The following is a 13,688-nucleotide window of genomic DNA, read 5'->3' as shown; positions in this document are numbered from 1 at the left end:
ATATTATTTTCTATACATTTTTTAGAAAACATATTTACCTTTGACTGCTGAGCACTTGCTTACCACGTTGATTTTAAAAGCTTGGTATATCTAATAGAGTTTGACCACAAAAACAAAATATAAAGGTTTACTTGTATGTTAAAGTAAACATTAAAGTAAAATCAAATTCTTCTTCTTGTAGTCAGGATTAATTACCTGTCCAAAGTTCAGAAGCTCTATATTGTAGTATAGGCCATTTGTATTTAACACCACCTTCCTTGAAGACAATCCTGTTGAATTAAAAGTACTGTATTAGTTAGAATATCAAGAAAGTTGTTAAAAACGTACTGATTATTTAATTAGCACTAAGACAATGCCAATAATTAAAAATTTATTTACAGGTTTTCACTTCTGTATGGAGTTAACTCCTAAAAATCTATCTCCCAGCAATAAACTCTAGACAAAATAAATTTTATGACTTCCAATCACATCAATCTGCTTTTAAAAAGTCAGGTACATAATTCCAATTTCAGAAAGGTGTACTTTCTTGGTAGATCTTTTATTTTACAAGCTTCTTATCTTCAATGATATGGGTGATTCAGAATTGTCATTTCTGTATTGTTCTGGGTATTTTTGTACCAAAACAAAGGGTAGGGGGAAAAATAAAAATCCTAAAGTTTTGCCAATTAACACAGATTCTTTTCATAAGTAGAATGTAAAAAAAATATTTAAAGGGCACAGGAGCCAATGTAAAAAAGTTCCCAATATTCAAAGCTAGAACAACTTAAGCAAAAATATATATAATGATAGAATTGGATTATAGCCCAGTGAATAAAATAGATATCCCTGAGTCCATAGTGACATAAATAAAAATTGAATAAATAAATAATGGGGGAGAAGGGTCTACTTTATCTCAGGAAGAATTCCACTAAATGTAGAATACCAGAGTGATATTTGCTAAGTACTAGATGAACCAATGGATGCTAAAAATAGTGGGTTATTCTAAAGAAAAACAGGACATTTATATATTCTCAAAGTATGTCACCCCAGATATTTATTAATTACAAAAGGAAAAAGCAATAACATTATAGTGGAGAAATCTAGCAGGCATCACCTTAACCAAGAAAGGAAAATTAACATAACTAGTAATTAGAGATATCAGTATCACGTATACTCAAGATGATATAGTAGGAAATCCTCATTGCTTCTGTGGTATTTTGGCAAAAATACATAACCTCAATCTAATCATAAGAAAGTATTAGGCTGGGCGCGTTGGCTCATGCCTGTAATTCCAGCATTTTGGGAGGCCAAGGCAGGCAGATTTCTTGAGTCCAGGAGTCTGAGACCAGCCTGGGCAACATGGTGAATCTCTGTCTCTAAAAAAATCCAAAAAAATTAGCTGAGCATGGTGTCACATGCTTGTAGTCCTAGCTACTCAGGAGGCTGAGGTGGAAGGATCGCTTGAGCCCAGGAGGCAGAGGTTGCAGTGAGCTGAGATCATGCCACTGTACTCCAGCCCAGGTGACAGAGTGAGACCCTGTTCCCCACTCCCCCCCCAAAAATGAAAGTATCAGACAACTCCAAATAAGGAACATTGTACGAAATAATTGAATAGTATTCTTCAAAGGTTTCAAAGTTGTGAAAGACAAGGAAAGACTGAGGAACTGTCACAGATTATAGGAGACTTAGGAATCATGACAACTAAATGCAATGTGGAAAACTGGATAAGCAGGACATCTGTGGAAAAACTGGTGAAAAACAAATAAAGCCTGTAGTTTAATTAACAGTATTGCACCAATGCTAATTTCTTAATTTAAAAAATTGTATTGTGTTTATGTAGAAGGTCAACCTTAGGGAAATGTGGGTGAAGGATATACAGGAACTCTTTTGTAACTTTTCTGTAAATCTAAAATTATTTCAAAATAAAGTTAAAAAGAATATTTAGAGAAATCTTGAAACCTTCTTATACAAATAACAATTTATAACTCTATATTAAAATTGTATTAAAAGGTGTAATTCCAGCACTTTGGGAGGCCAAGGTGGGCGGATCACGAGGTCAGGAGATCGAGACCACGGTGAAACACCGTCTCTACTAAAAATACAAAAAATTAGCTGGGCGTGGTGGCGGGCGCCTGTAGTCCCAGCTACTCGGAGAGGCTGAGGCAGCAGAATGGCGTGAACCCGGGAGGCGGAGCTTGCAGTGAGCCAAGATTGCGCCACTGCACTCCAGCCTGGGCGACAGAGCGAGACTCCGTCTCAAAAAAAAAAAAAAAAAAAGGGGGCCAATAGGATAAATTTCACATAAGAACAGACACACAGACACATATATACACACACGCAATTATGTGCAAATGTATGTGATTATGGAAGTTCACTTCTCAGAATATGACTGTTAGCCCACTGAGAATAAAACCACTGAACCACATCATATAGTTATTCTAAGAACTATACTTGAAATATTCAACATTTGATATTACAAAGCTCTGCTTTACTGCAACTCTGTTAAAAATAAAAGCAATTCTTATGCTTTCCAAAAACAAAGTACTTACCAAAGGAAAAAAGATGAGTTACAGGAAGCTGTATGTATCTTTTCTCTTTTTTAAAGAATTCACAATCTACAACAAACTGAAATATAAAACATTGATTTATTAGAAAAAGTAAGTTACATTTACAGTAAAGTATCTTTACTTGATGTTTGAGTGGAAAATAAAAGTCTATAAACCTCAGCTTTGAGGAAAGTATCATCTATTACACTATAATTCTGCCTATACTTAGGTGGCAAGAATTTCTCAAGGAGAGATACTATGCTGAGAAAACTTGATACACAAGCTTAACTTAATAGATAAATTATTCGAGGGCCATTTCTAGAACAGATTCATAGCAGTTTTTTTATAGTTAGCTTTAGGTGTTTGCATAAGAAGTACAGTAAAGGATGGATGAAAGTATTATCAGCCTAAGCTCATTCAAGATTAATTAAAGATTTAGATACTATGTCTCTTAATGCTTTCATAGTCAAAAGGAAAATGTGATTTTGTTTTATATCTTTTGAAAAATCCTGTATTTATTAAAGATAGTCTAATTAAACTATAAGAGGCTTTTGGAGAAATACTGCCATTCATTGACACATGGCTAATGTTATTTGTGGAACATTATTTCAGCTTAAACAGTTATTACAGTAAGTGGAAAAAAGGTTTACTATGTATGAAGCCAGAAAAAGAAATGCTTTTCAAAAAAGTAAAACTATAATGTGACACCTGCATCATAATTTTTTGTAGTGACATTTCTTTTTAAATAACATTTCTATTAGCTGCATAAGAAAACCTGCTCTCACTTATCTCCAAGAACTGTTTCTGGTAAAGGAATAATTTTATTAAAATAATCTCTACAATGCAATCATATTATTTTAATCTATAAAAGCTAAAGAAAAATTAATGTGATGCATAACTGTAGCTAGCAAGTAGTTTGCTGTATATAAAAGTGGAAAGCTAGTGGGGTCTATCCTAGGCTTTTCTAATAACTATACTTTGGATTTGTCTGAAGCAGTATTACTTTGTTTGCCTCTTGGGTAGATTTTTTATTGTTTTCAAAAGTGCAAAACAGAAGGGAAATTGCTATTAGATTATACCATACACTTGGGGGAATAAAAGAAAAAACTTTTAAGGGGTTTTGCTTTTATTTCTCCCTCCTTACTTACAAAGCAAAGAACACAGTCAGATATTTTCATTACAGAAAACAGCTGCTAAAAGATTATAGAAATCATTTATTGAACAGGATTATTCATTACATTTTTTACAAAGTACTTTTGGATAAGCCTATATCAGACAGGGAAGCAGTTTTTAAAAGCAATTTCATCACTTTGAACAAGTTTAAAATAATAGAATTTTTATTATTGCTTTAAAAATTTGGCTATGCCTTTAGTTTTGCATAATGACAAAAACCCTACCCAAGAAAGAGAAAATTCAAAGGCCTGTCTCTGAAACACCCAAGATAAGTAAATTTCTAATGGGTTTAATTATTTTGTTTTCTGTTACAAAAAAATACAGATAAATTCCATATTCGCATTTCTAAAAATATATTGATACAAGTTGACTCAAAAATGTTTTATATGATTTGAATATATGTCATGTTCTGATGATGAGCTATACATAGACATGCAAAAATTATGAAAGACTTAAGTTATAATTCTAGTGAGACGGGGTTGTACAACAGTAGATTCAGCAGTGTTACTTTCCAAAGAGCATTAAGATGCATTACATGTTTATTAGGCTGCTAAGACTGTCTATTTGCAGAAAGGCTCATTAATTTCTTGGAATAACCAGAGAGGGCCTTTTCAAGTTTGAGAAAAATGTTAGATTCATTCAAAACCAGCTTACCTGCCAGAAAAACCCTTAAAGAGAGCTTTTAGTATTGAAGATGCTGAATTACCTCTCACTTGAGCTAAGCAAAACAGAACAATGAATCCATTATAAGGTACTTGCGAGATTTAGTCATTGAGATGACTCCCAACTACATCCCCCTTTTCCTTTCTCTATTTCTCCTATATTTTTCTGATTATTTTGGCTACAAATCTTATCAACCTTCTCAGTCAATAAACATTTTCTTGAGCATTTATGCAGTAGTCACTGAAGGTTGAGGATGCAAAGTAGAATAAAACCTATCTGTTCATTACTCTTAAAGAGTTCACAATGTGGTCATGGCAACTGAGACATAAATAAACTATAATTCAATATAATAAATTTTTCAAAGAAGTTATAAACAAAGTATCACGGGAATAAGTAAAAGATTACTGGGGGACTCTGGAAAAGGGAAAAAGGGACCATGGGTTGGATCTTGAAGAGTAAGTTTGCTGGGTGAAACAGGAAAACGGGAGTCCAAAGGGCCATTTACCTCTATTTTCTTTCTTACCCACTAATTCTATCAAAATCACCATTTTTTTCTTTCTATTCCCACTTCCCTAATACAGGCTGAGGATCCCTTATCCAAAATACATGGAACTAGAAGTGTTTGATTTTTTTCAGATTTTGGAATATTTGCCTATACATAATGACATATCTTGGGGATGGAACCCAAGTCTAAACACAAAATTCATTTATGTTTCATACGTATCTTACACACTTAGTCTTGAGGTAATTTTTATATTTTTAATAACTTTGTGCATGAAACAAAATTTTGACTGTTTTGACTACATCTCACCACATGAAGTCAGGGGTTGAATTTTCCAATTGTGGTGTCAGGTTGGTGCTCAAAAAGTTTTAGATGGCGCGTCCTCATTATTATAGCAGTGAGTATCCCCACCTGTCAGAAAGTTTTTAGAGTTTGGATTTTTGGATTAAGGGTGCTCAGTCTGTACAAGCCCCTTATGAGGTGCCTAGTCTGTTTCTGATCTATTCTACAGCATAACGAGATTAATCTTCTCAAATAAATGATTTCTGATACCATTACTACTATAGTGAAAAATCTTATGGCTTCCAACTGACTTCTGAATTCCGTAAAGTCCTGAATCCTCCAATCAAGACTTCCACAATATGGCCATGAACTAATTTTCCAGACTTTTCCTCCACTACTATTCAAACCCATCATGGCCATCCTTTCAAAATTATTATTTACTTATTCAATGTTTTTCAAATATACTTCATGCTTTGCTCTGTTGCTTTGTCTAAACAGTGCTGTCCATTATAACTCCTGGCAATGATGTCACTATTGAGCATCTGGAATGTGACTAGGACAACTAGGGAACAGAATTTTTAATTTTATATTAACTTAAATTGAAATAACCACATGTGCTAGTGATTCCTGTATTGACAGGATGGCTCTACAATGTTCATTCTTCCTATAAAAATCCTAACTATCCATTAAGGCTATTTTGTTTTAATTCATTTCATTTTAAAGGTGGGGTCTCATTATGTTGACCAGGCTGCAGTACAGTGGCTATTCACAGGCATAATCATAGCATACTACAACCTCCACCTCCTGGGTTCAAACGATTCTCCTGCTTCAACTTCCCAAGTAGCTGGGACTACAAGTACTTGCCACCATGCCCACTTGAAAGCCATTTTAAATATCACCTTATTATAATGCCATTCTTTTTATGTACTTGCTATATTCTGATTTGTGTTATGTGTATTTGGGTAGTTCTTTTTCCACTCTTCCCTCTGCTCCAGTTACATTTCTCTCCCCCTTCCCAATAGTATGTAGCTTTTTAAGAACAGGGTCTTGTCAGCCAGGTGTGGTGGCTCACACCTGTAATCCCAGCACTTTGGGAGGCCAAGGTTGGCGGATCACCTGAGGTCAAAAGTTCAAGACCATCCTGGCCAGCATGGCAAAATCCCATCTCTACTAAAAATACAACAATTAGCTTGGTGTGTAGCACACGCCTGTAGTCCCAGCTACTTGGGAGGCTGAGACAGAAGAATCGCTTGAACCCAGGAGATGGAGGTTGTAGTGAGCCAAAGTTGCACCACTGCACTCCAGCCTGGGTGACAGAGCAAGACTCTGTCTCAAAAAAGCAAAACAAAATAAGGGTCATGTCTTCATTTGTGTACCTCCTATAATTCCTGGTACATAGCCTTGTACTTAAAGAGTACCTAATAATTCACAGGTTTTGCACCTATGAATTATTATTATGTGCCTAATAATTCATAGATTTTGAAAGACTGATTGATAAACTGGAACCAGTTCTCACTTGGAACAAAGAAACTTGGGTTTATTCTGCTTAGTTCAAGTTAGAGTAGATGATCCTAATAATTTAACAGTCTTAGGTGGATCATCAAACTGGCTACTGTTTTAGATAAACTCTGTGCAGAAAAACTCATTGAAAAAGAACTGTAAAATTTAGCATGTGTCTCCAAAACATTCTGATAACAATCTTAACCCACTTGTTACCTTACTTCCATGAACAGATGGTACATAAACAACAAGATGAGACAAAGATGGATAGTCTTGAAGTCTTAATGTCAGATACTAAAATAAAAAAAGAAAGAAACTACTTTTATTTCTTAGAGATTAATGCATGTTTAAAGAAAAATAAATAACACTTATTTCTTAATTAGTTATCTTAAAAAGTAGACTTCCAATTTATGTTCAGTACTTCATAAAATGCCCATGTTTACATTTCCAGGTCAATAATCCTGTTGAAAATCAAGTTCCTAATAATTATTATGTTAAATAGGAACTGCCAAAAATATTCCTTGGATCCCTTCACATAAAACAAATGATATTTAACATTAAATTTAATTATTGTCAATAATTATTTCCAAATTTGGTGTCTTTCTTTTTATAATTTGGTTATTTGTTACATATAGTATCACAGTATTGTTTCTACATTTATTTTGGTAGTATATAACAAAAAACATTCAATAGCTGATGAATGAATAAATGCTAAATATAATGAAAGAGTTACAATTTAATCTCAAATTATTTTGATCTAGCCCAAGTAGTAAAGAGTTGCTGGCTAATGGCATATCTGCACACCATCCCCTGGAATTTATTTAGCAAATGATAAAGACAAGTATGTCTAAATAATGCACCTCACCAAATGAGTAACTATTTATTTCTCAAAATTAAGACCAGTCCTATAGTCCATATCTTGAGGAATGAATTGGTGGAAGACTGCTCTATTTAATGAAAAGCCAAGGCACCAAATATAGGTTTTTTTGTTTTCTGTTTTAATTTAACTTTTATTTTAAGTTCAGGGGTAGATGTGCAAGTTTGTTACAAAGGTAAACTTGTGTCATGGGGGTTTGTTGTACAGATTATTTCATCACCCAGGTACTAAGCCTAGTTACCCACTAGTTATTTTTCCTGATCCTCTTCCTCCTCCTACTCTCCACCCTCCAACAGGCCCCAGTGTGTGTTGTTCCCCCTACATGTCCATGTGTTCTCATCATTCAGCTCCCACTTACAAGTGAGAAGATGCAGTATTTGGTTTTCTGTTCCTGCATTCATTTGCTAAGGATAATGGCCTCCAGCTCCATCCATATTCCTGCAAAGAACATGATCTCATTCTTTTTTATGGCTGCATAGTATTCCATGGTGTATATGTAATACATTTTCTTTATCCAGTCTACTATTGATGGGAATTTAGGTTGATTCCATGTCTTTGCTATTGTGAATGGTGCTGCAATGAACACACGCATACATGTGTCTTTATAATAGAATGCTTTATATTCCTTTGGATATACACCCAGTAATGGGATTACTAGGTCAAATGGTATTTCTATTTTTAGGTCTTCAAGGAATCTCCACACTGTCTTCCACAATGGTTGAACTAATTAATTTACACTCCCACTAACAGCATGTAAGTGTTCCTTTTTCTCTGCAACCTCGCATTTGTTATTTTTTGACTTTTTAATAATAGCCATTCTGACTGGTGTGAGATGGTATCTCACCGTGGTTTTGATTTGCATTTCTCTAATGGTCAGTGATGTTGAGCTTTTTTTCCATATAATTGTTGGCTGCATGTATGTCTTTTGAAAAGCGTCAGTTCATGTCCTTTGCCTACTTTTTAATGAATTGTTTTTATCTCGTAAATTTGTTTAACTTCCTTATAGACGCTGGATATTAGACCTTTGTCGGATGCAGAGTTTGCAAAATTTTTCTCCCATTCTGTAGGCTGTCTGTTCACTCTGTTGATAGTTTCCTTTGCTGTGCAGAAACTTTTTAGTTTAATTATATCCCATTTGTCAATTTTTGCTTTTGTTGCAATTGCTTTTGGTATCATCATCATGAAATCTTTGCCCATTCCTATGTCCAGAATGGTATTGCCTAGGTTGTCTTCCACGTTTTTTATAGTTTTGGGTTTTACATTTAAGTTTTTAATCCATCCTGAGTTAATTTTTGTATATGGTGTAAAGAAGAGGTCCAGTTTCAATCTTCTGCATAAGGCTAGCCAGTTATCCCAGCACCATTTATTGAATAGGAAAACCTTTCCCCATTGCTTGTTTTCATCAAGTTTGTCAAAGGTCAGAGAGTTGTAGGTGTGTGGCCTTATTTCTGGGTTCTCTATCCTGTTTCATTGCTCTATGTGTCTGTTTTTGTACCAGTACCATGCTGTTTTGGTTACTGTAGCCCTGTAGTATAGTTTGAAGTCAAATAGTGTGATGCCTCCAGCTTTGTTCTTTTTGCTTAGGATTGGCTTGGCTTTACTGGGCTCTTTTTTGGTTCCATATAAATTTTAAAATAGTTTTTTCTAGTTATGTGAAGAATGTCAATGGTAGTTTAATAGAAATAGCACTGAATCTATAAATTGCTTTGGACAGTATGGCCATTTTAATGATATTGATTCTTCCTATCAATGGGCATGGAATGTTTATCCATTTGTTGATGTCATCTTTGATTTACTTGAGCAGTGTTTTGTAATTCTCCTTGTAGAGATCTTTCATCTCTCTGATTAGTTGTATTCCTAGGTCTTTTATTCTTTTTTTTGGCAATTGTGGATGGAACTACATTCCTGATTTGGCTCTTGGCTTGACTGTTGTTGCTGTCAGTAGGAATGTTACTTATTTTTGCACATTGATTTCGTATCATGAGACTTTGCTGAAGTTGCTTATCAGCTTAAGGAGCTTTTGGGCTGAGACAATGGAGTTTTCTAGATATAGGATCATGTCATTGCAAAGAAAGATAATTTGACTTCCTCTCTTCCTATCTGGATGTCCTTTATTTCTTTCTCTTGCCTGATTGCCCTGGCCAGGTCTTCCAGTACTATGCTGAATAGGAGTGGTGAGAGAGGGCATCCTTGTCTTGTGCTGGTTTTCAAGGGGAATGCTTCCAGCTTTTGCCCATTCAGTATGATGTTGGCTTTGGGTTTGTCATTAGATGGCTCTTATTACTTTGAGATATGTTCCTTCAATACCTAGTCTACTGAGAGTTTTTAACATGAATGGGTGTTGAATTTTATCAAAAGCCTTTTCTGCATCTATTGAGATAATGATGTGGCTTTTGTCTTTAGTTCTGTTTATGTGATGAATCACCCAAATACAGTTTTTAATCGAGTTTTGTTCTGGAAGTATGTGTGGGGTGGGAGTAGTTATATGTTCTAACAATATGTTTGCATTAAGCATTTCTAAAGACACTTAGCTTTCCCCAATCTTCTTCAGAAGCACCAATGTGGGCAAGGAGGACAGAGATGCTCAAGCTAAAGAACCATTAATGAGTAGCCTTCTAACAACCTGACCAGATTCATATGGGATGTTTATCAAACATAAATTCCTGGGCTTCACCCCAACTTAGCAAAGTCCCTGTGACAGACTCATATATTCTAATGTAAATTAAAGAGCCTTAAAAGGGCCACATAAGCCACAGCTACAGGCAGCTAAGACCCACCAGACAAATGGTAGCTAATATGAAACATTAATTAGGAAGAACCTGGATAATCTGTGCAGCTATCCACTCTAATGGCTTTTAAGTATTTATTCACAACAATGGCCAAGTGTTGAATTTATACGTGCTTTGATGGAGGGCTCCATCTATTTATTAAAAGTTCAGTCCACAGAAATGCCTAACAATGATATAATTCTCATCTGACATTACTTTTATTGAGATATTAATATGAATAAAATTTACAAAATGTATTTGCTTTAGTCATCCCTTCAATTTCAAAGCAAAATAATTTTGTGTGCTGTTTATAAATGGCTAATACATATTACATTCAATTTTGATTTTCATTAAAATAAAAGATCTATCCTCCTAAGCTGAGAACACACAAGATTGCGGAATGCTATAATACTTGTTTTCTAACTTCTCTCTTTCAGCATTTGCCATGAAAAGTAGGCAGCTGAAATAGCTTGTTCTCCTGCTGTTCAGCCAGCTGTTTCTTACATTCAGAACAAACAACATAGGGACCTATTGTTTGATACAGAGACTGACTAATCTTTGGAGATTTAAAAGAATAATATAAAAATTTTATGATTTAAGAAATACCTTTTAAAACATAGAAGCAAAGTACATTTTATTGGGTTTTTAATAATTTATTTCTTCTTAATCTTTATAGGCTGGATAGAACATCCAAATTAATCTATATAATTCATCCATGTAATAAAAAAAATCAACCATACCCCTCAAGCTATTGAAATAAAAAAATAAGTTGAGGAAATATTTAATAACACCTTATAAATGACTGTGCAGTAAGTATATCCTAACACTTTTGTTTGTTTTGATCCTGGTTAGGATAGTACCAGTGAGAGACCCTAAAAATGTTCAAGAGTCAATTTACTTTCCTATCATATTTGTTTGATAAACACAAGGTCACATGAATGAATATGTACAAATAAGATTGACCAAGGTGACAAAAAAAATTGCAACCATTCCAAAGTGTGACTTGCAATTATTTCTTCTGTCACCATTCCTCTCTGTTAGCATAAGTTTCTCATTCTCTGTTTGTATAGTATAGAGTTGACTATTCATACAAATAATTATAAACATTCATGAGCAAAAATAACTAACTTAATTGGAGTTAATCGTGAAATAATTGGAAACCACCAGATGATTTCACTTTCAAGTCAATGAATGAGTCTAGGATTCATTATGAAACTATATTTTTAAAGCACAGATTTACTTGAAGACTGAAAACTATCAATCCTGATAAAACTTTATCAGTTACAATAAATACAATTTGGAAATTAGAACAGATATTTTCATCACATTTTAGAATTATTTTGCTTTTCCAACAATAGACTTTGAGACTACGCAAATAAGCCCTTTATAAAAGAACGTGCTGACCTACCAGAGTTGCTTAATCAAATCACAAACAACTATTAAATAAATCCCTGCTGTGACTTATCACCCTGAAGAGCACTAGATAAACTAGTTATTTGAGTTCTTGACCATGTATCATATCTGTTGGAGATGTCTACTTCCCAACTGCAGGCCTTTCCTCCCAAAATGAGTTCTAAGTATACTAACTCAGCTCATATTTTAAGGCAGGTCATTCAAACATATCCTCAAACTGAATGTTATAAATCCATCCAGTTCTTTTTGTACGAAGCTATAACATATAGAGTTTTAGAGGACTGTTAACTTATAGTTTTTATCTCTGAAAGTAAAAAAAATATAAATAACACTAATTGTATGTTATTCCCTATCAAATATATTTCTAAGAAAATATTTTTTAAATGTAGGTTAGTAAATCTGAAGTTTATTTAATACCAAGATAAGCTAATGAAAGAGAATATTTTAAAATGTATATAGACTCAAGTATTTTTTTCAACTGAATATTAAAATTCTGAAGCCATAATTTACCTTAATTGTTGGCAGCAGTTCAGCTTTCCATGATAAATCAACTCCTTGCAGGCTTTGAAATAAATATGAAAATATAATTAAAGGACAAATATATGGAAGTATTACAAATTATAAATAAGATTCAGAGGAAAAAGAAACCATCTCTACACCTAGTAGAGATGTCTATTGAGTCTAATCCAATATACTCTGTCCACATAGTTCCCTTAGCAACAAAAATGTTTTTCCTAGCTAATTTCAATGTTTGCAAAAATTACTAGTATATTCATTTCCTTTACTTTTAATTTTAAAAACAATACTATAATTTCATATAGCATCAAAATGAAAATGACAATGTATGAAACTATTCTAAAAGTGTGATTTCCAAGTATTGTTTCTGTTGAGATAAATGAAGTGGAGGGCCATGGATTCAAAAGACTTACCACATAGAAGTGCTGTTTATGCAAGCAAAAATCCAACTATTTGTATCCTGTTGATGAACAGCACGAAACAAAACACACTAAGTATTGTAGAAAATAATTGTACAGAATACCCATTTTCAACACTTTTTATTGTTATATGATAGGGTGACTAGGAGCAAGTGAAACATAACAGCTTATTGTTGAGAAACATATCCAAGATGTTCTCAAAGTCAAATAAATCAAGGATGGGTAAAGAAGTCTAATGTCAACATTGATAGGTAAGCAGTTATCCTGGAGCCAAGAGTACGAGAAAGACTGCCCTGACAGGTTATCTCTTTTTTCCTTTTTTTTTTTTTGAGATGGAGTCTTGCTTTGTCACCTAGGCTGGAGTACAGTGGCATGACCTTGGCTCACTGCAACCTCCTCCTCCTGGGTTCAAGTTATTCTCCTGCCTCAGCCTCCCAAGTAGCTGGGATTACAGGCGCCCACGACCATGCCTGGCTAATTTTTGTATTTTTAGTAGAGATGAGGTTTCACCATATTGGCCAGGCTGGTCTTGAACTCCTGACCTCAAGTGATCTGCCTGCCTCAGCCTTCCAAAGTGCTGGGATTATAGGTGTGAGCCACCATGCCTGGCCATCTTTCTACAGCATATCACCTAAGTATTTCTAATTATTGAACCAAAATTTTCAGATTTCAATAATGTCCATACTTTAATTAGATAGTTACACAGTAAGTAATCTACATTTTTTAAATGAAGAATGAAAAGCTGGAGGTAGACTTTTATACAAACGTAAATCCAGAGTCAAGCAATTAAAAATAATTTATATACTGCATCTCACTTTATCGTTTGAGTTTCCATTTGGTTACCAGCAAATAACTTCCTTTTTTTTGAGACAGAGTCTTGCTGTGTCGCCAGGCTGGAGTGCAGTGGCACGATCTCGGCTCACTGCAACCTCTGCCTCCTGGGTTCAAGCGATTCTCCTGCCTCAGCCTCCAGAGTAGCTGGGACTACAGGCGCATGCCACCACACACAGCTAATTTTTATATTTTTAGTAGAGACGGGATTTCACCATG

General features: G+C 34.4%; 1 protein-coding gene across 3 annotated transcripts in view; it reads right to left on the bottom strand.

Annotated features, from left to right (window-relative positions):
• Positions 1 to 13,688, bottom strand: part of PGAP1 (post-GPI attachment to proteins inositol deacylase 1) — a 79,560-nt gene that overhangs the window by 29,520 nt on the left and 36,352 nt on the right. For all 3 annotated transcript variants that reach the window (XR_009213833.1, XM_032755082.2, XM_032755084.2), the window contains 6 exons: positions 12,633 to 12,679; positions 12,214 to 12,265; positions 6,862 to 6,939; positions 2,529 to 2,604; positions 196 to 269; positions 39 to 90 (listed from right to left, as the gene is read on the bottom strand). Coding sequence is in view for 2 of the 3 variants with exons in the window: in XM_032755082.2 (XP_032610973.2) it covers positions 39 to 90; positions 196 to 269; positions 2,529 to 2,604; positions 6,862 to 6,939; positions 12,214 to 12,265; positions 12,633 to 12,679 (379 nt within the window). In the remaining variant the exon portion in view is untranslated. The remainder of the gene's footprint in view (positions 1 to 38; positions 91 to 195; positions 270 to 2,528; positions 2,605 to 6,861; positions 6,940 to 12,213; positions 12,266 to 12,632; positions 12,680 to 13,688) is intronic.

This window comes from Hylobates moloch, unplaced genomic scaffold (genome assembly GCF_009828535.3).
Source record: "Hylobates moloch isolate HMO894 unplaced genomic scaffold, HMol_V3 SCAFFOLD_1, whole genome shotgun sequence".
Classification (NCBI taxonomy): domain Eukaryota; kingdom Metazoa; phylum Chordata; class Mammalia; order Primates; family Hylobatidae; genus Hylobates; species Hylobates moloch.
This window is presented reverse-complemented; position numbering and strand designations above follow the sequence as displayed.